This window comes from Nomascus leucogenys, chromosome 18, assembly GCF_006542625.1.
Source record: "Nomascus leucogenys isolate Asia chromosome 18, Asia_NLE_v1, whole genome shotgun sequence".
NCBI lineage: Eukaryota > Metazoa > Chordata > Mammalia > Primates > Hylobatidae > Nomascus > Nomascus leucogenys.
This window is the reverse complement of record NC_044398.1, coordinates 76,273,627-76,299,439: the sequence shown is the minus strand read 5'-3', so window position 1 is coordinate 76,299,439 and position 25,813 is coordinate 76,273,627. Positions and strand designations below refer to the sequence as shown.

Genomic DNA, 25,813 nt, shown 5'->3' with positions numbered 1-25,813 from the left:
AAGCTTAGTCCCATATTTCAAATAGTCTTGATTATTCTTACCTCTTGTTTTGCCAGTTCATGGCCTTGTCTAGGAGAACAATGGGGCTGTGTATATGGAGGCTGGTGGGCCACTTTCAGCATCAAGTAATCAATTAGTTGTTCTCTAGAGGGATGCCTTGCCACAGATGCCTGAGGGGGGTGATGTATTTGACTATAATTTGTCTGAGGCCTGAGAGGCTGGCCCATCTGTCCATTACTCAAAGGCATCTAAGAAAAACATGAAGTATCTTAAAATGACCAATAATAATGTCTTATTTCAAATATTTGGATTTCTTCTTGGAGCATTACAAAAGCACTAGAGTTTTCACATTCTAATTAAGTCAAACAATACCATGCCACTTACTATTTTTCTGTAATTTTAAACCTTAAAAGAAATAACCTATTAATGTCTTAATTCTAAAGTTTCCTGAGTGCTTGTTACATTCACTTTTTTAAGCTTTCAAATGGAAGTACATCATATCTACACTTTAAATTACTTGCTTTTTTGTGAGCTATATTTGTATTTTCTTAGATGTATCTATCTTATAATAACCAAATGTTAAAAGGGCACATAGTACACCAAAATTTTAAAATCTAAGCCAGTCTATGGGATGCGTATCTTTTCCCATACTAAATCAAACACACATACACCAAAGGTACATTTGCTGTTTTTCTTCAGAAAAAAACTAATTTTGTGGTAAAATTCTTTCCAAATTTAAATGTATTTTTCTGCTTTTATTCCTTCTTTTCCAGAATTAACAAGTCAATTCAGCTATCTATGTAGAAAACTGATTTATTCCTTGTGTGTATGTTAGCAATGTTTACAATCTCTCTTAATATTATTAATTCCATAGACTATTTGCCATAAAAATTAAATGTTGACATTCTACCCTATTCATAAAGCAAAAAGCAAAAAAACTTAAATTATTAGTTTGTTGTTGTTAGAGAACTATCTTTGTTTTAATGTCTCTCATTTTTAGAGAATAAACCTGACTTAAAATCACCTTTGTAGAAATGTGGCTAATAGCTTATTCTGTTAGCATGAGGAATCTATCTTAAAAATAAGAGGCAGGGTGCAGTAGCTCATGCCTATAATCCCAGCACTTTGGGAGGCCTATACAGGAGGATTACTTCAGGCCAGGAGTTCAAGATCAGCCTGGGCAAAACAACAAGACCCCATCTCTAAAACAACAACAACAACAACAAAAAATTTAGCTGGGCATGGTGGTGCACACCTGTAGTCCCCAGCTCCTTGGGAGGCTCAAGTAGGAGGATCATTTGAGCCCAGTAGTTTGAGGCTGCAGTGAGCTATGAGCATGCCACTGCACCCCAGCCTGGGGGACAGAGCGAGACTCCATCTCTAAACAACAACAAAAAAGAGGTTACAGTCATATTACAAATATTTGCATATAAAAAGATTTTTGTGTAGAAAAATATGGTTAAGCTATTAACTTATAATTTCCTTGTTGGTTATTAACAGAAAGAAAATCTCATCGACAAGATAATTATGGGAAAACTATGAGGGAAATCGTTGAGGTCCAGTTCCCTAAATTATCCCAAAGTCGAAAAGTTTAGAGAAAGATACGGCAACAGTTTCAGAACTGCATGCTTTTCTTGGTGAACCTTGCTGAAAGATATAAAGTTGTCTAGCTTTGGTAAAGATTTGTACTTTTTAAAAAAGGCATTCTATTTCACTGTTAAACTGTGTTATACTTGAGAACTTAGTTAAATTCTAAAGTCTGGGAACACACATGGGTATTCTCTGATAGGACACAAGGATGTTACTGACAAATCTTATATTGGTTGGAGAGAAGGAAAATGAAGTGCTGTATTAGCCCTACATTTCTGGAGAAAAAAACCTGTTTATTACTTGATCACTGTAGATTTAATGCAACTGATTTGCCCATGAGTAATTAACTGGTTCTGCTGTTGTTTTATTACTTACTACAATTCTGCAGATAGCCCATGATTTTCTCTATGTTTATACCATTTATTTCTACATGCAAATTCAGTATCTTTCTCCTGGGTAAAATCCAGGTGATAATCACTACTGACCTTAAGACTCCCTGACACCAGATATTTGGTCTTGCCTACATCAGTGTTAAACATACACATGGAATATATTAAGCTACAATTAGCAGACAGCTCAGGAAATTAGAAAGTATTAAAACAAACTCAGTAACCCTAAACCACAAAATATATGTAATGAGAAAAAACTGGATGACAAAGCTCAATTAAAAGAAAATTAAATTAAAAGAAAAGAGGGTAAAATAAGACACTTATGAACTTATATATTAGATGAACTTATGAACTTATTCATAAGTATTAGATGACTTATGAACTTATATATTAGATGACCAGGTAGCTACTCTGAAGAGCAACATAGAAGTTTTATGTAATAAATAACTATGCTTCATAATTATATCTGGTCATACTAGAGGCATGGAATCAGTTAAGAAAACAAGAAAAAATAGTTGAGGGAGGACAGTAAACAATTATCTGTCTGGCACTGGTCATACATAGATAATTGCAACAAAAGTACTAAAAACACAACCGTCATCTATTCTACCATATACAAAAGTCTTTCAAGATGATTTCTAATTATCATTTGAAGTAATTACATTTGACTTTAGTCATAGTAAAAGATCCTAGAATGAAGAATTTAACACAAGTTCATTTTCAATTCTCCAAATAGTTTTACTATCAGGAATACCAAAAAGGCCTTAATTCAAATGAAAAAATAAATAGGTGGTACTATATAACAGAAATCTAAATGCAAAAATAAAATAATTATCCAGGGTAGAAAAATCATGGAATGAACTGAGAAATAGTAGACAGGGTCAAATTCTATTTTGTATTTCTGATATTTTTTAAATCCTTACTAATAAAGGAGGGAAAGCCCTCAAAAAAGTATTTTCATCTAAAGCACATATAATATCTAGTCCAAAAGCTGCAAAATGCAGAAAGCTCACAGATACTACATTTTGTTTTCCCGAGCACCCACTTTCATCAAGTTGTCTGGAGGAACATCTTTGTGACTAAGTGTGGCTGATGAGTAGTTGTGCTGTCCTGAAATGAATATACCATCTTGACAAGGATCTCCTGAACTGGATGTCTGGGGATGCTTCAAATGAGCAGGAAATAAAAAGTAAACAAATAATGTTCTTTAAGATGTGAAACCAAGAGGATGACACTTGAGAGAAGATTAGGAAAAAATATTGCCAAATAGCGCAAAGATGAAGACCCAAATCAAACATTGCCATCATTACTGCCATCAATTAGTATCTTTCACTTCTTCCAAAGGCACATAGCAAGATGTTTTTGTATGTATGAAAAGCTTGTAGGAAAATATATTGTTAATCTACTTATGTACAATACACACATGTAGAAGATGAATTCTGCATGTTATTTTTTCCTTTTAGTTTTACTTACAGTAATACCTAGCTTTTAAAACCTTTGAACAACAAATATAGTTATTAATCAAAGTTTAGAGTCTCAAATTTTAAGACCAACTAAAACACACTCATGTTGAGCACTATAAAAAGATTTTTGGTAAAAAAAAAAAAAAAATTAACTGCTGTTCTTCTAATAGAATAGTACCCCATGGGATTTTTTTCCCCCTAAATTTTAATGGTAAGCAGAACCAATACACTTACAGTCTTATAAAACTTATTTTATTGGGATAAGATTGGGGTGTGAAATGAATATAAAATTTGCTTTAGCTTAATTCTGCCACATTGATATGAGTTCAACAGTTTCAGAAGTACTGATTTGGAGAAATGCTATTAAAACCAATTAACTGGTTAATATCTTTATAGGCCAAATAATATTCCTGTATTATAGTTTACCAAGCTGATAGCTTTAGGGGAAAAACAGAATCAATCTCATTACCCCTGAATATTTCTTCCTTTCTTTCTTTTTAGAGATAGAGTCTCACTTTGCCACCCAGGCTGTAGTGCAGTGGTGTGATCATGGCTCACTGCAGCCTTGACTTCCTGGACTCACACAATCCTCCCACCTAAGTCTTCTGAGTAGCTGGGATAACAGTTGTGGTGTCACCATGCCTGGCTAATTTTCTAATTTTTTGGCGGGAAGAGGGGGAAGAGACAGGGTCTCCCTACATTGCCCTGGCTGGTGTCAAATTCCTGGGCTCAAGTGATCCTCCTGCCTTGGTCTCCCAAAGTGCTGGGATTACAGGTGTGAGCCACTGCACAGAGCCCCTGAATATTTCTTATTATAAATATGCCAGGAAGCAAGACACATACATTTTTCACTTCAATTTTAGTTCTAAACACATCCCTATATATATTTTAGAAAACAAAATAGATTGTGATAAATAGCACTATTGTTACATTCGAAACAGTTTACGGCTAGCAACATAGAAATGCAAACTACATCATCATATTGAAAAATTAATTTAAAATCTACTTTGTTCTGATATACTACAGCATACACATGGAGTTAAGGATTTCAAATTTAATCTTAGAAATTATATCTGCAACACATCTATCATGTGCAGTTAGTTCAAACCATGGCTTAGAATTTTTAGACGTGATCTAATTCTGTGTATTTATGTAATGAATACTTTATTTTCCTTCCCCCTTTTTGAGATGTGCTTTTAGAATACATAATAATGAATTTAGCTCTCAGCTTGAAATTTTAACTCACGTGTGAATGTACAACTATGTTTATCTACTTTTTAAAAGAACAAGCACATCATGAATGTAAAAGTAAAATTCAATGTATTCAAAGGCTCCAAATTAAAAAAAAAACAAGCATAAAATGTTACTATAAAAGAATCTGGAAAATACAATTGCTCCAGGTGACTATAAATGGCAAAGATTACCCGAGTTAATAAAAGCCACTGATCTTTGCCCCCAGGGGCTCTTGCAATGAGAGACTGATAGTTATCACCCATCTCTCTCATCTTTTAAATTGGGAGGTTCCTAGCTGGGTGTGGTGGCTCATGCCTGTAATCCCAGCACTTTGCGAGGCTGATGTGGGCAGATCATCTGAGGTCAGGAGTTCAAGACCTCTGGCCAACATAGTGAAACCCCGTCTCTACTAAAAATGCAAAAATTAGCCAGGTGTGGTGGCGGGCACCTGTAATCCCAGCTACTTGGGAGGATAAGGCAGGAGAATCGCTTGAACTCCAGAGGCAGAGGCTGCAAGTGAGCTGAGATCGCGCCACTGCACTCCAGCCTGGTCGACAAGAACAAAACTCTGCCTCAAAATAAATGAATAAATAAATAAATAAACGAAATTGGGAGGTTTCAACATAACTGCTGCCACTCTTAACAGCACAGGAATCACATGGTGGCAGGTGACAGAGGACAGCATACGTCTAGGTCAGGTACAGCCAGAGCCAAGAGAATCCAGGAGATTGCTCCTACTCTGTAACATCAGAGGAAAGCCAGGGATATATTATTAAAATGGGGGATACCATTGCTCAGGTAGAAGTAAAGGACCCAGAAGTAAGCAAATACTTCACAAGGAAACTATGGGGAGGGGATAAAACAGGGTTATTAGAGAGAAAACAGTCTTTTCGGGATTGAAGGAGACAGGCAGAAGGAAATATTTTAGAGACCATGCTACTACTTCAAGTTGTTATGGGAAAAAAATCTGAAAACAGGGCCATACCAGAGTTGTTCTTTCTTTCTCTGCCTTTTTATCCCCCCACACTTAATTTTGGTTAAAATCATAAACCTTTCTTCTTCACTACTAAGGAAATGTTTAGTAAAATGTGAGTAAGAAAGGATTTGTGCTTTGTCTTTTCACCGACACTTATTACAATTTCTCCAGTCTCACAGTTAATCATGCTCAGTGAATTATGATTAACGTTAGTTCAGGGTAGTGCTTTCTCTCAGTCAATTCTCAATCACTGTAGTTAAAATTATTCCTCCCTGTAACAGGTCTATGGATTACATATAGCATAGCCTTAAAATCTTTAGTTAGGAATAGAAAAGTTTAATATTAAGAGAAAACATACTACGAAGAATAGTTTTTAAAAATCTCTCAGTTATTCCTATTGTTCACTGCTTTTTGCATAAACAAGGGCTGACTACATCATTAGTTTATGACCAAAGAAACTCAGGAGATAATGAATATATCAGCTTTGAAGAAAGATTTAGAGCTAAGCCATGGAAGAACTCAGAGGAAATCAAGGTTTCTAACCCAGAGTAAACATTTTTTTTTTCCTGGAAACATTAAAACACTTAAAATTTGGGGTTTTCTCTTCTACAAGCTAAAAGTATTGGTCTAGTGTAGGTACTCACTCGAAAAATGTGCCCACCAGAACCTCTTCCGTCTGCAACACTCAAGGCAAGACTGCCCTGGCTGCCATGCAGATCCCTAGAGCTGCCACAGTGAAAACTGCTTACAGTAGTAAAATTGGAATTAAAGGACCTTGACAGCGTGCTCTGAATAAAGAGGGGATAGATTTAACAGAGATTAGTGTAGCATGCAAAATCCACGAGACATGTTATATACGTAGACTTATTTACAAGTAACCCCAAAACCAGAGAAGTATCATGCAACACTAATTTTCAGAGCCACTGAAAGAAATTGGAAACATTTACCGTGTATTTACATGACAACATATACAAATACACAAATTACATGTAAATACAACCATTCACATGTTTAAGCAAAGGAAGAAAGTACAGACATATAACTGCTTTTAGAATGCTATTTCCTTTACTCCTAACACATCTGATATATATATGTCAGAAAATAGGAATCGACGCCATATGCAGATGTATGTGTATCTAAAGTCATATACAGAACAGAAATTAATTTCTCTATATAAAGATAAATTTCACCAACACCCAGTAATTCTAAGTCAAATGAATTTTTAGAGAATCTACTTCATTTTATGCAAATTCTAACATATTAAATAAACTGAGTGTTTAAATACACATAACACAAAATATATTTGCAAAAAAATACCATTTCAAATTTTTTTACTTTTTTAAGAGGTAGACTCCCAGTCTGGAGTACAATAGCATGCTCCTGGCTCACTGCAGCCTCAAACTCCTGGGCTCAAATGATCTTGCTGCTGAGTAGACAGGACTACAGGTCCTCATCACCACACCTGGCTAGTTATTATTTTTGTAGAGACGAGGTCTCACTACACTTGTCCAGGGTGGTCTCAAACTCCTTCCTTCAAGCAATCCTTTTGCCTCAGCCTCCTAAACTGCTGGGATTACAGGTGTGAGCCAGTGTGCCCGACCACATTTCAATTTCTAAATGTTTCGAAGTTTAGAAAAATATCCTGCATTAGAGAATAGTTTCAACGTACAAGAATTTATGATATACCCTTTTTAATTTTATTTTTTAAAGAGACAAGGGTCTTGCTATGTTACTCAGGCTGGCCTCAAATTCCTGGGCTCAAGCCATCCTCCTGCCTCAGGATCCTGAGTAGCTGGGACCACAGGTGTGCACCACCGTGCCTGGCTAGTTTTTTTATTTTTCATGGAGACAGGGTCTCACCATCTTGCCAAGGCTGGTGAATATAACTTTTAAAATGCTCCTGCTGCTCTAAAATTACAAGAAGAAGAAAACAAGAAAATGTGTGGCAAATTTTCCCCATTCAAATAAATTGGTATTAAAGATCACTATATTTTAGGAGTTAGTGGTGGCCTTTGCTGCTTAAATTTGAAGAGCCATTGATGGAATCCTCTCACAAACTGAGTTCATATGAATACCTAATTGCTAATCCCAGAACTGCCTGAGGATGTACCTCAATAAACACACTGCCTGATTCCCACTGTTCCACTTGTTTATTCCCAGTTATGAACTGCTGTTCTTTCATGTGAGTGCTTTTAGTCATGTCCCTGTGTGCTGAGGGCTTAATGGTCAAACTGGGTGAAACCACATTTTGAGCATGGCTTGTTATTAATACAGAAATATCATTACAAACATTTCTGTATTACTCTTAGCAAATATATTCCTTCTCAAAATCTGAAGTTGACATCTAATGCCAAGAAGTACAGGATTCCAGAAAGAAAAAGATCTATAAAATTACCATGTACACTTCCAGTTATTCTGTGAATTCTGAAGTAATGACTAAAGAAAAAGCTAAACTTACAGCCCAGACCTGCATTTTCCCAAACCATTTCACCAAGGATAAGGATTTAGCAGAGGCAATTTGGAGGTTTCATAAACATTTGACTGGAATAAAAAAAATTAATAAATCATTCATACATACATAAATAACAGACACACACATTTGCCGTGCAGAGAGCTTTAATGTGTTATTGACTTAAGTGGCCTGATTAACCCTTTACACAGATCTTACAGCAAAGCTTTCTCTGTCATCTCTAAACACATGAGCTTACTGTAAATATTTTACTGATGAATAAAGCTGAAGCTCAAAACAGGTCTGGTTTTAAATTCAGGTTTGTGCAGACATCCACATAAAACTGCTTCCTGTCACAACACATTGTGCAAGTGCTCAATTAAATGCTAGGCATAATGTCCTGGGAAATGTTGTTCATTACATACTAATAGTCGTATAATAACAAGTGAACGTAACACTTACCATGTTGTGTTAATCATATATGGTTTGGAATGCTTAATATCTGAGTTCACATAAGGAATGTTAGTAAATGCTGATAGTAACCACACACCTTTGAAATAAAAAGTTCTTATTCCTTTTCAAATTTTGCTTATTAATTAAATAAATCTTGAAATTTTCAAGGTGACATCTACTTTATATCTTTGAATTCCAGGTATAGTTTGTTTTTTTCTTTGGCAGTGGGAGGTAAGAGGGGTGACTACTAAAAGGTTTAAAAACTACTTAAGCTTCAATAGATTATTATTACTAACTCTCAGCTGAGTAAAGTAGCAAATTTTAATTTGGGAACTGACCTCATGAGGTAGGGCAGGCACTGTGAAAGCCCCCAGGGAAAAATTTTTAAATGTCTACTTTGCCATTAGAATTAAGATGGTGGGAGTAGGGGAGTGAATGGAGATCCTCCATCATCTTCTACCACTTTGAATCAATGCTTTGAAGTTTGGAGTCTAAATCCTGATGCTATTAAAGTAGTTAATTAGTAATATATTTATGTAGCACTTTCAATCTGCTTCTAATGCCCATACATTCTGATTATACCATCTAATGAATAAGAGCATGAATGTAGCACAAAGTAGTTTTATAAATAAAACAGAGACAGTTTTCAGAATTACATGATTTAGAATGTTTTGAACATATGAAAAGAAAGCATCCCCACACGAGAGACTTGCAGAAATAAAGAGTTAATTTTCACTGGCAAATTACTCAAATTATGCTTCAATATTAAGGATTATTTTTACTGAACAAAATTATTTTTAGGAGGCTGGTGGCAGAATCACATTGAACTCTCAGACAACTCAAAAGAACCATATCTAACATTATATACCCTGAAGTACTATATCTGCTCAGGAAGTAACAGTGGCTTTACCTTATTTATTGTGTCAACTTGAAATTCTTCGGACCAGCTTTTAAAGTTGTTTCCCCTCCTTCACATAACATATATATCATCCTGGGAAAATTACTTAATTATTCTGTGCCCGAATTCCTTACTGGAAAATGGGATAACAAATAAATGGATGCTGGTTCACATACAAAGCAAAACACACACACACACACACACACACACACACACACACACACAGGTCAAAATTAATCTGAAAGTCTCTGAAATCACTCGGAATGTACAGTTTTATTTATAGACCCCATATAGCAAAGTTTGAAAACCACTTACCTAGATTAAAGGAAGAACAAAGGTAAAATCTAGGTACAAATGTTTGGTTATTCAAACCATCCTGCCTTAAAATAATAAATTTCTAGCAGTTAATGGTGGGTAAGAGGGGGAAAGATGAAAGATGTTGAAGAAATCTTAAGGGTGTACATATCACTGAATTGGAATGGGCTGCTCTTTGCAATAATAAGCATGTCTAGCAATCTCAGCAATTTAACATTACTTAAAACAATGTATCTTTTCAGTCTCTTAAAAACACACTTTTTTCTTATCCCACATAATTACTGCTTAGGAAAATTCACTCATTCACATGGTTTGTATCTCAAATTTGCATCACTAAACCTAGTATCGTATTGTGTTCCATGTTACTTGCACACATTGTCATCACATCAAATTCAATATATTCAAAGCCAACTAAGCTATTTTTTGCCAATCTTTTATACTATACCACAATGCTTTAAAGACTTCATTTCCTTAACTACCAGAACTTTAAAAAAAAATATTGATTTGGCAGGGCATGGTGGCTCACATCTGTAATCACAGCACTTTGAGAGGCTGAAGCGAGGACTGCTTATTTGAGAGGCTGAAGCAAGAGGACTGCTTGAGGCCAGGAGTTTGAGACCAGCCTGGGCAACATAGCGAGACCCTGTCTCTATTAAAACAATTAATTAATTAAATAAGGTTGATGACCAAATATCTCAAATCAGAAACCTTGGCTACCTCTTCAATCTTTTTTCTCATTTGATCCCTAAAACTAAATAATTTTAACCCAAGTATTTTTCAGACTCATCACCACAAGAGCCAAAACCCCAGCTCAAGTATCTCTCATTTGGCTGTTTTATTATTGAAACTGTTTCCTAAGCTACTTCTTATCAATTCATCCTGAACACTTTAGCCTAAGATATCCTAAAATACTCTATCTGCTCAGGAAATAATAGTGGCACTCTTTTATTTATTGTGTCAACTTGAAAATCTTCTGATAGGCTTTTAAAGTTGTTCCTCCATACTACGTAACACATATCAACCCAGGAAAATTACTTAACTCTTCTGTGCCTAAACTTCCTTATGGTAAAATGAGATAATAAAAATATCACACAGGACTCATGTGAAAATTGAGAAATATTTGTATAGCAAGGTAACTGCACAGTAACAGTAGTTTCTGGCACTTTGTAAATGCTAAATAAAATTAACTTTATATATTCTGACTTTCTAATATTCATACTTTATTATCAAATGTTCTCAAAATAAGTCCTTAATTCAACCAGGTTGAACTCCTTGTCTCTGTCTGCTTTCAGAATTCCTTCTTGATACATAACTTTTACCTTAATCTATTAATCTTTTTTTTTTTTTTTTTTTTTTTTTTGAGACAGGAGTCTTGCTCTGTCCCCCAGGCTGGAGTGCAGTGGCGCGATCTCGGCTCACTGCAAGCTCCGCCTCCCAGGTTCACGCCATTCTCCTGCCTCAGCCTCCCAAGTAGCTGGGACTACAGGCGCCCGCCAACATGCCTGGCTAATTTTTTGTATTTTTAGTAGAGACAGGGTTTCACCGTGTTAGCCAGGATGGTCTCGATCTCCTGACCTCGTGATCCGCCAGCCTCGGCCTTAATCTATTAATCTTAATCCTATTTATCAAAATTGTAAATTTTTCAAAAAGCACTGTTTGTTGAATAATCCCAGCTTCTGTGATTACTCTTGCATTTATCATTACCATTTTTTCTTTCAAAATGAAAACATTTTAGAAATGTATCAAAAAGTCCCCAAATCTCACCAACAGATAATTACTAGCAGTACATTAACATTTCATCTTTTCAACCACAGTTACTACCTAAACTATGAAATAATCTTCTGAACTATATTTTCTGAAGAACAGATGATTAATAATGAAATCATGAAGAAAATACCAAATTTCTATTGAAATTTCTATTTTTGTTAGTTTTATGTGTGTATGTATGTATGTAAGTGTGTGTATGAATACGAATGTCTCTACTGACCTTTTATTGGTATTGTTTCTGACAGGTAAGTATATATAACAGAAAATTATTCAAGATCATCATCCTGGATAAATAGGTATTTAAAATAAATTTTTACAAGCTAAACATACAGACACTATCTTCACTTTTTAAAAATGCCTTAATTGAGAAATTGGGTGGAGGCAAGATGGCCAAATAGGAACAGGTCCAGTCTACAGCTCCCAGCGTGAGCGACACAGACCAATGACTTCTGCATTTCCAACTAAGGTACCAGGTTCATCTCACTGGGGAGTGCCGGACAGTGGGTGCAGCGCACCATGTCTGAGCCGAAGCAGGGCGAGGCATCGCCTCACCCCGGAAGTGCAAGGGGTCAGGGAATTCCCTTTCCTAGTCAAAGAAAGGGGTGACAGAGGGCACCTGGAAAATCGGGTCACTCCCGCCCTAATACTGCGCTTTTCCAACAGGCTTAACAAACGGCACACCAGGAGATTATATCCCGCAACTGGCTCGGAGGGTCCTACGCCCACGGAGCCTCGATCAGTGCTAGCACAGCAGTCTGAGATCAAACTGCAAGGTGGCAGCGAGGCTGGGAGGGGGCGCACTCGTCATTGCCCAGGCTTGAATAGGTAAACAAAGCGGCCAGGAACGTTGAACTGGGTGGAGCCCAACACAGCTCAAGGAGGCCTGCCTGCCTCTGTAGGCTCCACTTCTAGGGGCAGGGCACAGACAAACAAAAGACAGCAATAACCTCTGTACACTTAAATGTCCCTGTCTAACAGCTTTGAAGAGAGTACTAGTTCTCCCAGCACGCAGCTTGAGATCTGAGAACAGGCAGACTGCCTTCTCGAGTGGGTCCCTGACCCCCAAGTAGCCTAACTGGGAAGCACCTCCTAGTAGGGGCGGACTGGCACCTCACACGGCCAGGTACTCCTCTGAGACAAAACTTCCAGAGGAACGATCAGGCAGCAGCATTTGCGGTTCACCAATATCCGCTGTTCTGCAGCCACCGCTGCTGATACCCAGGCAAACAGGGTCTGGAGTGGACCTCCAGTAAACTCCAACAGACCTGCAGCTGCAGGTCCTGACTGTTAGAAGGAAAACTAACAGAGAGGACATCCACACCAAAAACCCATCTGTACGTCACCATCATCAAAGACCAAAGGTAGATAAAACCACAAAGATGGGGAAAAAACAGAGCAGAAAAACTGGAAACACTAAAAATCAGAGCGCCTCTCCTCCTCCAAAGGAACGCAGCTCCTCACTAGCAACAGAACAAAGCTGGATGGAGAATGACTTTGAGGAGTTGAGAGAAGAAGGCTTCAGACGATCAAACTACTCCAAGCTAAAGGAGGAAGTTCGAACCAATGGCAAAGAAGTTAAAAACTTCGAAAAAAAATTAGACGAATGGATAACTAGAATCACCAATGCAGAGAAGTCCTTAAAGGACCTGATGGAGCTGAAAACCACAGCACGAGAACTACGTGACAAATGCACAAGCCTCAGTAACCGATGAGATCAACTGGAAGAAAGGTTATCAGCGATGGAAGACGAAATGAATGAAATGAAGCGTGAAGAAAAGTTTAGAGAAAAAAGAACAAAAGGAAATGAACAAAGCCTCCAAGAAATATGGGACTATGTGAAAAGAGCCAATCTACATCTAATTGGTGTACCTGAAAGTGACAGGGAGAAGGGAACCAAGTTGGAAAACACTCTGCAAGATATTATCCAGGAGAACTTCCCCAATCTAGCAAGGCAGGCCAACATTCAAGTTCAGGAAATACGGAGAATGCCACAAAGATACTCCTCAAGAAGAGCAACTCCAAGACACATAATTGTCAGACTCATCAAAGTTGAAATGAAGGAAAAAATGTTAAGGGCAGCCAGAGAGAAAGGTTGGGTTAACCACAAAGGGAAGCCCATCAGACTAACAGCTGATCTCTTGGCAGAAACTCTACAAGTCAGAAGAGAGTGGGGGCCAATATTCAACATTCTTAAAGAAAAGAATTTTCAACCCAGAATTTCATATCCAGCCAAACTAAGCTTCATAAGTGAAGGAGGAATAAAATACTTTACAGACAAGCAAATGCTGAGAGATTTTGTCACCACCAGGCCTGCCCTAAAAGAGCTCCTGAAGGAAGCACTAAACATGGAAAGGAACAACCGGTACTAGCCACGGCAAAAACATGCCAAACTGTAAAGACCATCAAGGCTAGGAAGAAACTGCATCAACTAACGAGCAAAATAACCAGCTAACATCATAACGACAGGATCAAATTCACACATAACAATACTAACCTTAAATGAAAATGGGCTAAATGCTCCAATTAAAAGACACGGACTGGCAAACTGGATAAAGAGTCAAGACCCATCAGTGTGCTGTATACAGGAAACCCATCTCACGTGCAGAGACACACATAGTCTCAAAAGAAAGGGATGGAGGAAGATCTACCAAGCAAACGGAAAACAAAAAAAGGCAGGGGTTGCAATCCTAGTCTCTGATAAAACAGACTTTAAACCAACAAAGATTAAAAGAGACAAAGAAGGCCATTACATAATGGTAAAGGGATCGATTCAAAAAGAAGAACTTACTATCCTAAATATATATGCACCCAATACAGGAGCACCCAGATTCATAAAGCAAGTCCTGAGTGACCTACAAAGAGACTTAGGCTCCCACACAATAATAATGGAAGACTTTAACACCCCACTGTCAACATTAGACAGATGAATGAGACAGAAAGTTAACAAGGATATCCAGGAATTGAACTCAGTTCTGCACCAAGCGGACCTAATAGACATCTACAGAACTCTCCACCCCAAATCAACAGAATATATATTCTTTTCAGCACCACACTACACCTATTCCAAAATTGACCACATAGTTGGAAGTAAAGCACTCCTCACTCAACAAATGTAAAAGAACAGAAATTATAACAAACTGTCTCTCAGACCACAGTGCAATCAAACTAGAACTCAGGATTAAGAAACTCACTCAAAACTGCTCAACTACATGGAAACTGAACAACCTGCTCCTGAATGACTACTGGGTACATAACGAAATGAAGGCAGAAATAAAGATGTTCTTTGAAACCAACAAGAACAAAGACACAACAAACCAGAATCTCTGGGACACATTCAAAGCAGTGGGTAGAGGGAAATTTATAGCACTAAATGCCCACAAGAGAAAGCAGGAAAGAACTGAAACTGACACCCTAACATCACAATTAAAAGAACTAGAGAAGCAAGAGCAAACACATTCAAAAGCTAGCAGAAGGCAAGAAATAACTAAGATCAGAGCAGAACTGAAAGAGATAGAGACACAAAAAACCCTTCAAAAAATCAATGAATCCAGGAGTTGGTTTTTTGAAAAGATCAACAAAATTGATAGACTGCTAGCAAGACTAATAAAGAAGAAAAGATAGAAGAATCAAATAGACACAATAAAAAATGAGAAAGGGGATATCACCACTGATCCCACAGAAATACAAACTACGATCAGAGAATACTATAAACACCTCTATGCAAAAAACTAGAAAATCTAGAAGAAATGGATAAATCCTCGACACATACACTCTCCCAAGACTAAACCAGGAAGAAGCTGAATCTCTGAATAGACCAATAACAGGCTCTGAAATTGAGGCAATAATTAATAGCTTACCAACCAAAAAAAGTCCAGGACCAGATGGATTCATAGCCGAATTCTACCAGAGGTATAAGGAGGAGCTGGTACCATTCCTTCTGAAACTATTCCAATCAATAGAAAAAGAAGGAATCCTCCCTAACTCATTTGATGAGGCCAGCATCATCCTGATACCAAAGCCTGGCAGAGATACAACAAAAAAAGAGAATTTTTGACCAATATCCTTGATGAACATTGATGCAAATATCCTCAAAATACTGGCAAACCGAATCCAGCAACACATCAAAAAGCTTATCCACCATGATCAAGTGGGCTTCATCCCTGGGATGCAAGGCTGGTTCAACATACACAAATCAATAAATGTAATCCAGCATATAAACAGAACCAAAGACAAAAACCACATGATTATCTCAATAGATGCAGAAAAGGCCTTTGACAAAATTCAACAACACTTCATGCTAAAAACTCTCAATAAATTAGGTATTGATGGGACATATCTCAAAATAGTAAGAGCTATCTATGACAAACCCACAGCCAATATCATACTGAATAGACAAAAACTGGAAGGATTCCCTTTGAAAACTGGCACAAGACAGGGATGCCCTCTCTCACCACTCCTATTCAACATAGTGTTGGAAGTTCTGGCCAGGGCAATCAGGCAGGAGAAGGAAATAAAGGGCATTCAATTAGGAAGTCAAATTGCCCGTTTCCAGATGACACGATTGTATATCTAGAAAACCCCATTGTCTCAGCCCAAAATCTCCTTAAGCTGATAAGCAACTTCAGCCAAGTCTCAGGATACAAAATCAATGTGCAAAAATCACAAGCATTCTTATACACCAATAACAGACAAACAGAGAGCCAAATCATGAGTGAACTCCCATTCACAATTGCTTCAAAGAGAATCAAATACCTAGGAATCCAACTTACAAAGGATGTGAAGGACCTCTTCAAGTAGAACTACAAACCACTTCTCAACAAAATAAAAGAGGACACAAACAAATGGAAGAACATTCCATACTCATGGGTAGGAAGAATCAATATCGTGAAAATGGCCATACTGCCCAAGGTAATTTATAGATTCAATGCCATCCCCATCAAGTTACCAATAACTTTCTTCACAGAATTGGAAAAAACTACTTTGAAGTTCATATGGAACCAAAAAAGAGCCTGCATTGCCAAGTCAATCCTAAGCCAAAAGAGCAAAGCTGGAGGCATCACGCTACCTGACTTCAAACTATACTACAAGGCTACAGTAACCAAAACAGCATGGTACTGGTACCATGACACAGATAAAGACCAATGGAACAGAACAGAGCCCTCAAAAATAATGCCGCATATCTACAACTATCTGATCTTTGACAAACCTGACAAAAACAAGCAATGGGGAAACGATTCCCTATTTAATAAATGGTGCTGGGAAAACTGGCTAGCCACATGTAGAAAGCTGAAACTGGATCCCTTCCTTACACCTTATACAAAAATTAATTCAAGACAGATTAAAGACTTACATGTTAGACCTAAAACCATAAAAACTCTAGAAGAAAACCTAGGCAATACCATTCAGGACATAGGCATGGGCAAGGACGTCATGTCTAAAACACCAAAAGGAACAGCAACAAAAGCCAAAATTGAGAAATGGGATCTAATTAAACTAAAGAGCTTCTGCACAGCAAAAGAAACCACCATCAGAGTGAACAGGCAACCTACAGAATGGGAGAAAATTTTTGCAACCTACTCATCTGACAAAGGGCTAATATCCAGAATCTACAATGAACGCAAACAAATTTACAAGAAAAAAACAAACCACCCCATTAAAACGTGGGCGAAGGACATGAACAGACACTTCTCAAAAGAAGACATTTATGCAGCCAAAAAACACATGAAAAATGCTCATCATCACTGGCCATCAGAGAAATGCAAATCAATACCACAATGAGATACCATCTCACACTAGTTAGAATGGCAATCATTAAAAAGTCAGGAAACAACAGGTGCTGGAGAGGATGTGGAGAAATAGGAACACTTTTACACTGTTGGTGGGACTGTAAACTAGTTCAACCATTGTGGAAGTCGGTATGGTGATTCTTCAAGGATCTAGAACTAGAAATACCATTTGACCCAGCCATCCTATTACTGGGTATATACCCAAAGGATTATAAATCATGCCGCTATAAAGACACATGTACACGTATGTTTACTGTGGCACTATTCACAATAGCAAAGACTTGGAACCAACCTAAATGTCCAACAACGATAGACTGGATTAAGAAAATGTGGCACATATACACCATGGAATACTATGCAGCCATAAAAAATGATGAGTTCATGTCCTTTGTAGGGACATGGATGAAGCTGGAAACCATCATTCTCAGCAAACTATCGCAAGGACAAAAAACCAAACACTGCATGTTCTCACTCATAGGTGGGAATTGAACAATGAGAACACATGGACACAGGAAGGGGAACATCACGCACTGGGGACTGTTGTGGGCTGGGGGGAGGGGGGAGGGATAGCATTAGGAGATATACCTAATGCTAAATGACGAGTTAATGGGTGCAGCACACCAACATGGCACATGTATACGTATGAAACAAACCTGCACATTATGCACATGTACCCTAAAAGTATAATAATAAAAAAAGCCTTAATCTTTGATATAAGAAATCTGTTTATATTTTAGAATTATGAACTATATTTAAATTTTTAAGAAAAATAATTATTTTACCATCATAAAATAACCTATTGCACAATATTTTGCTGTTTTAAAAAAATAACTTTAATCAGCTGATAATTTCTTTGTATTTAAAAGATGGTGATGATGAGGACGAAGGTAATAGCAATAAACACTTATTTAGCACTTAGTTATATATGCCAGGTACCATTCTAAGTGCTTTGCATGTATTAACCCATTTAATTTTTAAACAATCCTAGTAGTTCCTTTCATTGCACCTAACATACACATGAATCCACCAAGGTAACGAAAGTCAGTTACTTGTCCAAGTAGATAACTGAGCAGCACAGCTAGGATTCTGAACTGTTAAGACTAAAATGTCTCTCTAAATGATTTAAAAAAAAATTTTTTTTAAGTAATTCTTTAAAAATTTAAATTCTTTTAAAAATGTGATTTATAAAACATGAATCCATTTAAGATAAAACTTTCACGTATGTTAAGTAAAAGCAGTCTCACATGTGAATACTTTTTAAGAACTGAAACAGGCAAACACAGCATACGTTTAAGAAAGACATGGAGAATAAAATACCCTAAAAGGAATGCAGTAGAGCTATGGTAACAGCAGGATATATACTTTGGTATTTGCTGGAAATGCTTCCCAACGGATGAGCTAGAAGATACTACAGTGTAGTCAACTGGTGGCCTGGAAGGCAGGAGTCTGGGCAAGCATATGATGAGAGAAGAGGCACCCCTCGTAACTTCGAAGTATGATATCCTTGAAAATGGGAGTTATCAGCTGCAGATTTGTGTTCAGACGCAGTTTGCCCTGGTTCTTTTCTCACAAGGCTTCTCTTTAGTTTCAATCAACTAATTCACACCTCTAAATTACTAGTGAAAACAACTAGGAAACTACTGTGATATTCTCTTCAAGAACCTGTACCGTGAATTTCAAAATATGTAAATATTTTAGGCAATTCAGAAAAAAGCGGATTGGCACACTGAACAATGAGATAGTTACTACTTGCTTCTTATGTACTAAAATCCAGGTATATCTCTGTCAGACAGGAGTAGGAGAACAGCCATGTAAGATGAAACTACACAGAACATAAAAACCAAACTCACCTCTTCTTCCAAATCTCCTACTCCTCCTCTATGTCCACTAATAGCCAAAGACATTCCCAACAACCAGTTATTCAAGGCACAGTCTCAAGCTTTATCCCTTTTCCTTTCTGACTGATTACAGGAATATTCAATCAGAAGTTAAACTCTTGTTAAAAGTCTATTTCAGAACTCTCTCTTGAACTCATTTGTCTTAACTGCACTGATAACAGTTCACATTTCATTTCTTATCTAGATTACTAAACGGCATCATATCTCAATCTCTTTGACTACAGCCTCTTCCTCTAAAATCTAGTTCCACAATGTCACCACAAATTTATTTATAAAACACACCTATGTTACTCTTCTGCTTAAGAAATTTCCAAGTGCCTTAGAAAAAGCACAAAAGTTCAAATAGCCTCAACAGTGTGTAGAGTTACTAGATGAAATAAAATGGATAGATGAGAATGAAGTAGCCTAATGCTTATGGATGTTTACCTATTTAAAGTTTATTTAAAGTTGAGGACTGCACTAAAAAGAACAATTATAGGCTGAGATTTCATGTAAACTGATATGAGGTACTAATATATTTTAGGCATTTCTGAAAATTTTATTTAAGGAATTTTTAAAAATGGCTAATTGAAGTTGTATGTTCACCTGTTTTTAAGAACACATTTTATATTTAATAAAGAAAGAAAGATAATGCTTGGGTAAAATCTTGTGAGTAAAGTTAAATCTTAAAGAAAAATCATGTCTTGTACACTTGGGCCACATGACTATGGCACTCATATTGGTTTTACAAGGATATATATCTATATCTACATTTTTAACTCCTTTCAAAAGACGAACATCTACACATAAAATTATAATTTGAATACGAGCAGTAGTTATTTAATAAACTATTGCTAAGCCACACTAGAGCCACAGAAACACTTAACTGAGTTTAAGTAGGTCAGAAATGTAGAAATTCAGAAAAGTTAAGAATAAACGCCATGCCAGAAGCCATCTGCGTCAGTGACAATGTTAGTTCATATACTGTGGACTGGGGAAAAAATATTAGATGAAATATTCACATTTGCAATACATTTTTTGTTATTCTGTTAACTATACAGTAAGCTATTTTTTAAATTTAGATAATCAACAATAGCAAAGTTCAGAAAATGCTAAACAGAGGTACATGTATTTTTAGTATGTGTGCACAATCTCAGACAGACACATAAACATATAAAATTAATACATTTTTGTTAGAAACAGTGGGGAGTAAAGGAGAGGATAGAAACACACATTATCATCCCAATTGTCCTGGCTGAGTTTAAATTTGGAACTCTATTCCCAGTACCAGAGAAAAACACCTAGAATATAAAGAGATAATCAGTAATTCAGAGAATCTTGTTTCATCTTGTTTAGAAAACAAAGAGTGCCAATTATTTTTAAGGAAAATAGTTCAAAAAGAAAAGAATGAAAAACTCATGTTCAATTACCTTTTCTAACTTTTTGGCTTCAATATGTCGAAGTACTTGTTCTCTCCAGTCATGAGGAACTTTACTTTTTCCTGGAGGATCTAATAAAGAATGCTCAGAACCAACCCTTGCATTTGGTCTTTTTGAAGGACTAGTCCGTGAATAATTGAAATCACTAACTGACATAGTTCTCTCTGGTATTTCATTAACAGAGGGTCGAGCACTCTGAGGTCTTGATGCATTTGGACCATCTATGCTGTATGTTCGTGCAGAAAGAGGTCTCTGTGAGCCTGGCATCATTGGAGTTCTTCCCACTGAGTGGAACTCTCTGTATGATAAATAATCTCCTTCAGGAATCTGGGCCCGCCTTGTAGAGCCTGGATCACCAAGATTTACAGAGGCTGTGGAGGACACACTACTTTGTCGCTGAAGTGTACTTCTAGTTACCGCAGGAATAAGTCGGTCGTTTGGTGAGATGGCCCACATTTCCCCATGTCTTGCTGGCCCAAGTCTCTGATGTAAATGGTATGCAGTATTAGCTCGAACATTGTTATGATTAGAGAAATTCATATTGGCAGAATGTTTAGCATAACTTTGATTTTCTGTGCTCTCTGATCTAGGAAGGAGCTGAGAAGGAAAACTGGCGTGATCTATTTGGGGATTTTGTTTGGAGTGCCACAAAGTGTCTTTGACTGCAGCACTGCTACTGTATTGGATATTATACTGTGGAGGACCATATATTTGAGGTGCAGATTGTGGGCCACTTGTGGGGCCTCTTATTATATTTGGCTTTTCGGGATTATGATTTGAATCAAACTTGAAAACTGCCTTTGTTCCTGATATTAAATCAGAAGAAGAAGAAGAACCAGTAAATACCTGCAATGGCTGATCATACAACAGTGTGGCAGACTTGCTCCTGACTATATTTTTTCCATCAACAGCAGATGTGATTTTAACGATTGTATTTGGCTGCTGAGGTCCATTATCACTAAGAATATCGTAGATTTTTAGCCCTCCAATCTCCATATTAGTTATGCTATGAGATTTCACAACAGATCCAACTGGACCACTTTTCTGAGGGGAGAGATCTTCAGTGCTTTTGGAAATACCTAAGTCAACAGAACAATCACTGTCATGTGGTTCAGTCCTATTAGAAGACTGTGAAGTTTCTTCAGAATGTCCATTTACCTTATTTACGGATTCCAAATTAGGATACTTGTTTCCATTTTCCAAGTGCTCAGTTTCCTCTTTAGAATTAATGCTTAAAAAGCTTGTTCCAAACAGGACATCCTGTGTTTTTGATCTTTCCATGATCTCTGGTTGAAATGTATCATTAGTTATAAGCTTATTAAGATTCATATTGATATGATCTAATTTGTGAGTGTCATCAGCTGTGGCTGTTGAGTCAACACTTTTCTCAATTAGAACTAATCGCTCTTCAATATTCAAATCATATTCAGGTAAGTTAAAATCTTTTTTATCATGAGCTTTGAACTTTTCCTCTGTTGAATTGTTTAAAATATCTCCATTTTGTAAAACGCTGTTAAAATTTTCATCTTCTTGCCTAAAATAAAGATAATTTTATGAAAAACATAATAAAGCCGAGTTTTCTTATTAACAGGGAACATTAATAAATAAATTGTGTGGGTGGACAAGTTAAAAAAGTTAATAAAAGTCAAAGACAAAAGGCATTTATTATCAAGCATGTAATTTAAAAATATTATCTCAATAGTTAATAGAGCTTTATTTTCAGTTGGAGACAAGTAATACAATTAAAATTCACAGATAATACCAAGATTAATTTTCATCAATACACTCAATCTGATTTCTCACAAAATAACTTAAAGGGCTGAACTATGAATAAAACTGGAATTTTTAATCTTTGCTACATCTTTTCATGAATGTGCTAAAAAAACAAAATGCTTGAAGGAGGGCAGATATATGGAGAGAAAGCTAGTAACATGAATACTGGAGTAAAGAGCACAGGACATTTGTGCAGTTAATTTTGAAGCCTTACATTATTAACCAAATTAACCACAGTTAACGAAGTACGCAGTTGTTAGGTACTTACCTTTCATATAGGTAAGAAAATTGTACAAAGCAAAGAACTGAATAAATGTCCAAAGTTTGACACCAAATATGTAAAAGGCATAAAAAGTTAAATGAAGTCTAATCACTCTTCTAAGTAGCTAGCTGTATTTGGCAAATACTTTTAAATGTGTCATTCCAAAATTATAGAAAATATTTTATTTTTACCTGTGGTATTAAGTATTTGTGTCCTCTTGTATACATATTCAAGTTATGTTTCCACAAAAATTCCCTAATACTGGTCTTCCCATTACAAAAAAAGATAACTTTCATTACTAGAAATACAGCACAAAAAGGTGTTGCTGTATTCCTTGCTTAGGCTTTATTTCATTATATTAAAAGCAGGATTTAGAAAATATCATACCGCTTTCCCAACAATAAATAAAATTTTATTATTCAACAAATTAATATGATAATATCTAGGAGGTTATAAAAATTAGTATTTTAAATAGTAGCTCATAGCCTCAAATTCAAAGAATAGAAATAAATGATTGTGATTATAATTACACAATACCTAAACTCATTTTCAGGCATAAAATTCACCTCCCTTTTCTAACAATACACATTAATGTACAAATTTTACTTAAATATGCCTGAAATTTAAGAACAACTCTAAATGACTGTTAAAAATATCCACACATTAAACTTTTGGTTTAGTAGTAACCCCAATCTTTTTTTTTTTTTTTTTGAGACTGGGTCTCAATTCTGTTACCCATGCTGGAGTCCAGTAGCCTGATCATGACTTGCTGAGGCCTAAACCTCCCAAGCTCAGGTTAACCTCCCACCTTGGCCTCCTGAGTAGCTGGGACTACAGGCATGTGCCAACATACCTGGCTAATTTTTCTGTAGAGACATGGTTTCACCATGTTGCCCAAGCTGGTCTTGAACTCCTGTACTCAAGCAATCTATCACCTTAGCCTCCCAAAGTGCTGGGATTACAGGCATTCCACCACATCCAGCCAACCCCAGTCTCTCTTTTTTTTTTTTTTTTTTTTTTTTTTTTTTTTTTTTGAGACAAGGCCTAGCTCTGTCATCCAGGCTGGAATGCAGTGGTGTGATCATAGCTCACTGCAACTTCCGCCTCCTGGGTTCAAGCGATCCTCCCACCTCAGCCTCCCAGGTAGCTGGGACTACAGGCACATGCCACCACACATGGCCAACTTTTGTACTGTTTTTGGTAGAGATGGGGTTTCACCATGTTGCCAAGGCTGGTCTCGAACTCCTGGGCTCAAGCCATCCACCTGCTGCAGCCTCCTGAAGTGCTGGGATTACAGGTTTATGCCACCATGCCCAGCCCAGCTAATCCCCATCTTTCTAACGGAGTTTAGCTGATAGAGTAACACTATGGTAGAATGGCACAGCCTTACTGTGATAACCAAATTTCTTTTTTTTTCTTTTCAAACCCACCGCCAACATTACAGACAACCAATTTCTCAAGAGCCTAAGTAATAAAATGTGTTTTAGACTTCAGCTAAATTCCAGGCTATACAAATTAACATTTATCTCCCTCTCAGTGAGTGTGTACTACAAAATTAAGCCTAAGCCAAATATACACCACCAGTCAAGAGTATTTGAATGAACCCTTTAATGGCAGCCCCTCAAAATGATTCTGCATTTCTAACTATAAAAGTACTCTTTCCAACTTAAATTACCTCAAATATGCTGTTTATGTTGCCATATCTAAAAATATATAAATATTCAACTTTTTAACCGGAGACTGAGAATCTAGTCTATCCTTCCCCATTTAAAAATCTAATTTAAGATGGAAATGTATAAAAACTAAATAGAAAATCAGCAATAAAAATGGGGAAAGAAAACATATTACTGGAACCACTTCTATAATACTTATTAAACCCTGTATGTTTATGTATTTGTTATCTGCCTTACTACTTCCATTTATTGTATAAATAAAAAACTGTAAAAGATGTTCACACACCTGATTTTCAAATTAATATCAATATGAGTTTGTTTCACTGGAGAGCAAAGTGAGGTGTCTTGACTACTATCAGTATTAAGAGAAACTGAATCAGACATTCGAGATGGAGAAGAACAATTGCTGTTATTCTGATTGCTATTGTGTGTAACTTCATCTGATAAAGAATCTGTTTCCTTTGTATCATCTGAAACAAAACAAATTTAAGATTAATGATAAATTCCCCAAGAATTGTGTGAAATTCTTTTCAGTGATGATAAACGACAATTATACCATCCTGGTTCTATATATGAGGCAATAAATTATATTGATAAGATAATTGGAAGCACCCCTGAAAATTCAGTCCTAATACAAAGATTAAATAATTTTTAGATGGTGATATAATTTTTTAAAAAGTAACCAATGTTGGGATTACTAAGAATTCAATTTAGTTACTGACAAGGTGACATTATTCTATACTGTTTTCTAAGGTCAGTTAATTTCAATGAATATACTTTTCACCCATTTACAATTTGAAAAACTGATAATGAAAATATCGTTTACAACCTTTCTAAACTCAACTGGGCAAGAAATTATTTCATATATATATATATGGAATTTTTTCCCATCTACTCTAATAAAAATAAGCAATTCAATCCACAAACATATAATCCCCAAACAAATCAAGGAATTTTCAAAAGTCAGCTCTTTCTTAATGTTTTTAAAACATTTCATAGACTTGTTTATGAATGGTAAACTCTCAGTATGTAAGGTGGTTGTGTGTAGCAATTATATGAACAGAAACAGACAAGTGTTCATATTCTATAATAGGTAGTATTTTTTCAAAGTAGTGCTAAAAAGGTTTTTTTTTTAACTAACTGAATTCTAGCCAAATCACAGAAATAGTGTATATAGACATATTCATAGATGATTATATGAATTAAGGATATCTTTGATGTTCTGAGATTTTAGGAGCACAGCTCAAGTAGTCCAGATTGTATTTACAGTTAACAGTAGCAAATGAGACTCTAACTTTGATCTCAGTGTATTTAGGTTCTGAGCTCTTAACCATTAAAATAGATGGTTGTTAAGTTCTTTCTCAGATACACTCCACTTCCACCTCATCATGGGGGTTATTGTGACAATTAGATAATAACACGTACAATATTTAGTATAGTACCTAAGCAATTAGTGCTCAACAAATTCTA

At 36.3% G+C, this 25,813-nt stretch overlaps 1 protein-coding gene across 5 annotated transcripts in view; it reads right to left on the bottom strand.

Annotated features, from left to right (window-relative positions):
- Nucleotides 1-25,813, bottom strand: part of ERBIN (erbb2 interacting protein) — a 148,413-nt gene that overhangs the window by 5,234 nt on the left and 117,366 nt on the right. For 2 of the 5 annotated variants that reach the window (XM_004091224.3, XM_030797857.1), the window contains exons 20-23: nucleotides 24,630-24,813; nucleotides 20,627-22,169; nucleotides 6,296-6,439; nucleotides 42-248 (exon numbers count right to left, since the gene is read on the bottom strand). In XM_004091224.3, the coding sequence (XP_004091272.1) occupies nucleotides 42-248; nucleotides 6,296-6,439; nucleotides 20,627-22,169; nucleotides 24,630-24,813 (2,078 nt within the window). The remainder of the gene's footprint in view (nucleotides 1-41; nucleotides 249-6,295; nucleotides 6,440-20,626; nucleotides 22,170-24,629; nucleotides 24,814-25,813) is intronic. The other 3 variants (XM_003265998.4, XM_012497413.2, XM_003265999.4) reach the window with 2 other exon arrangements.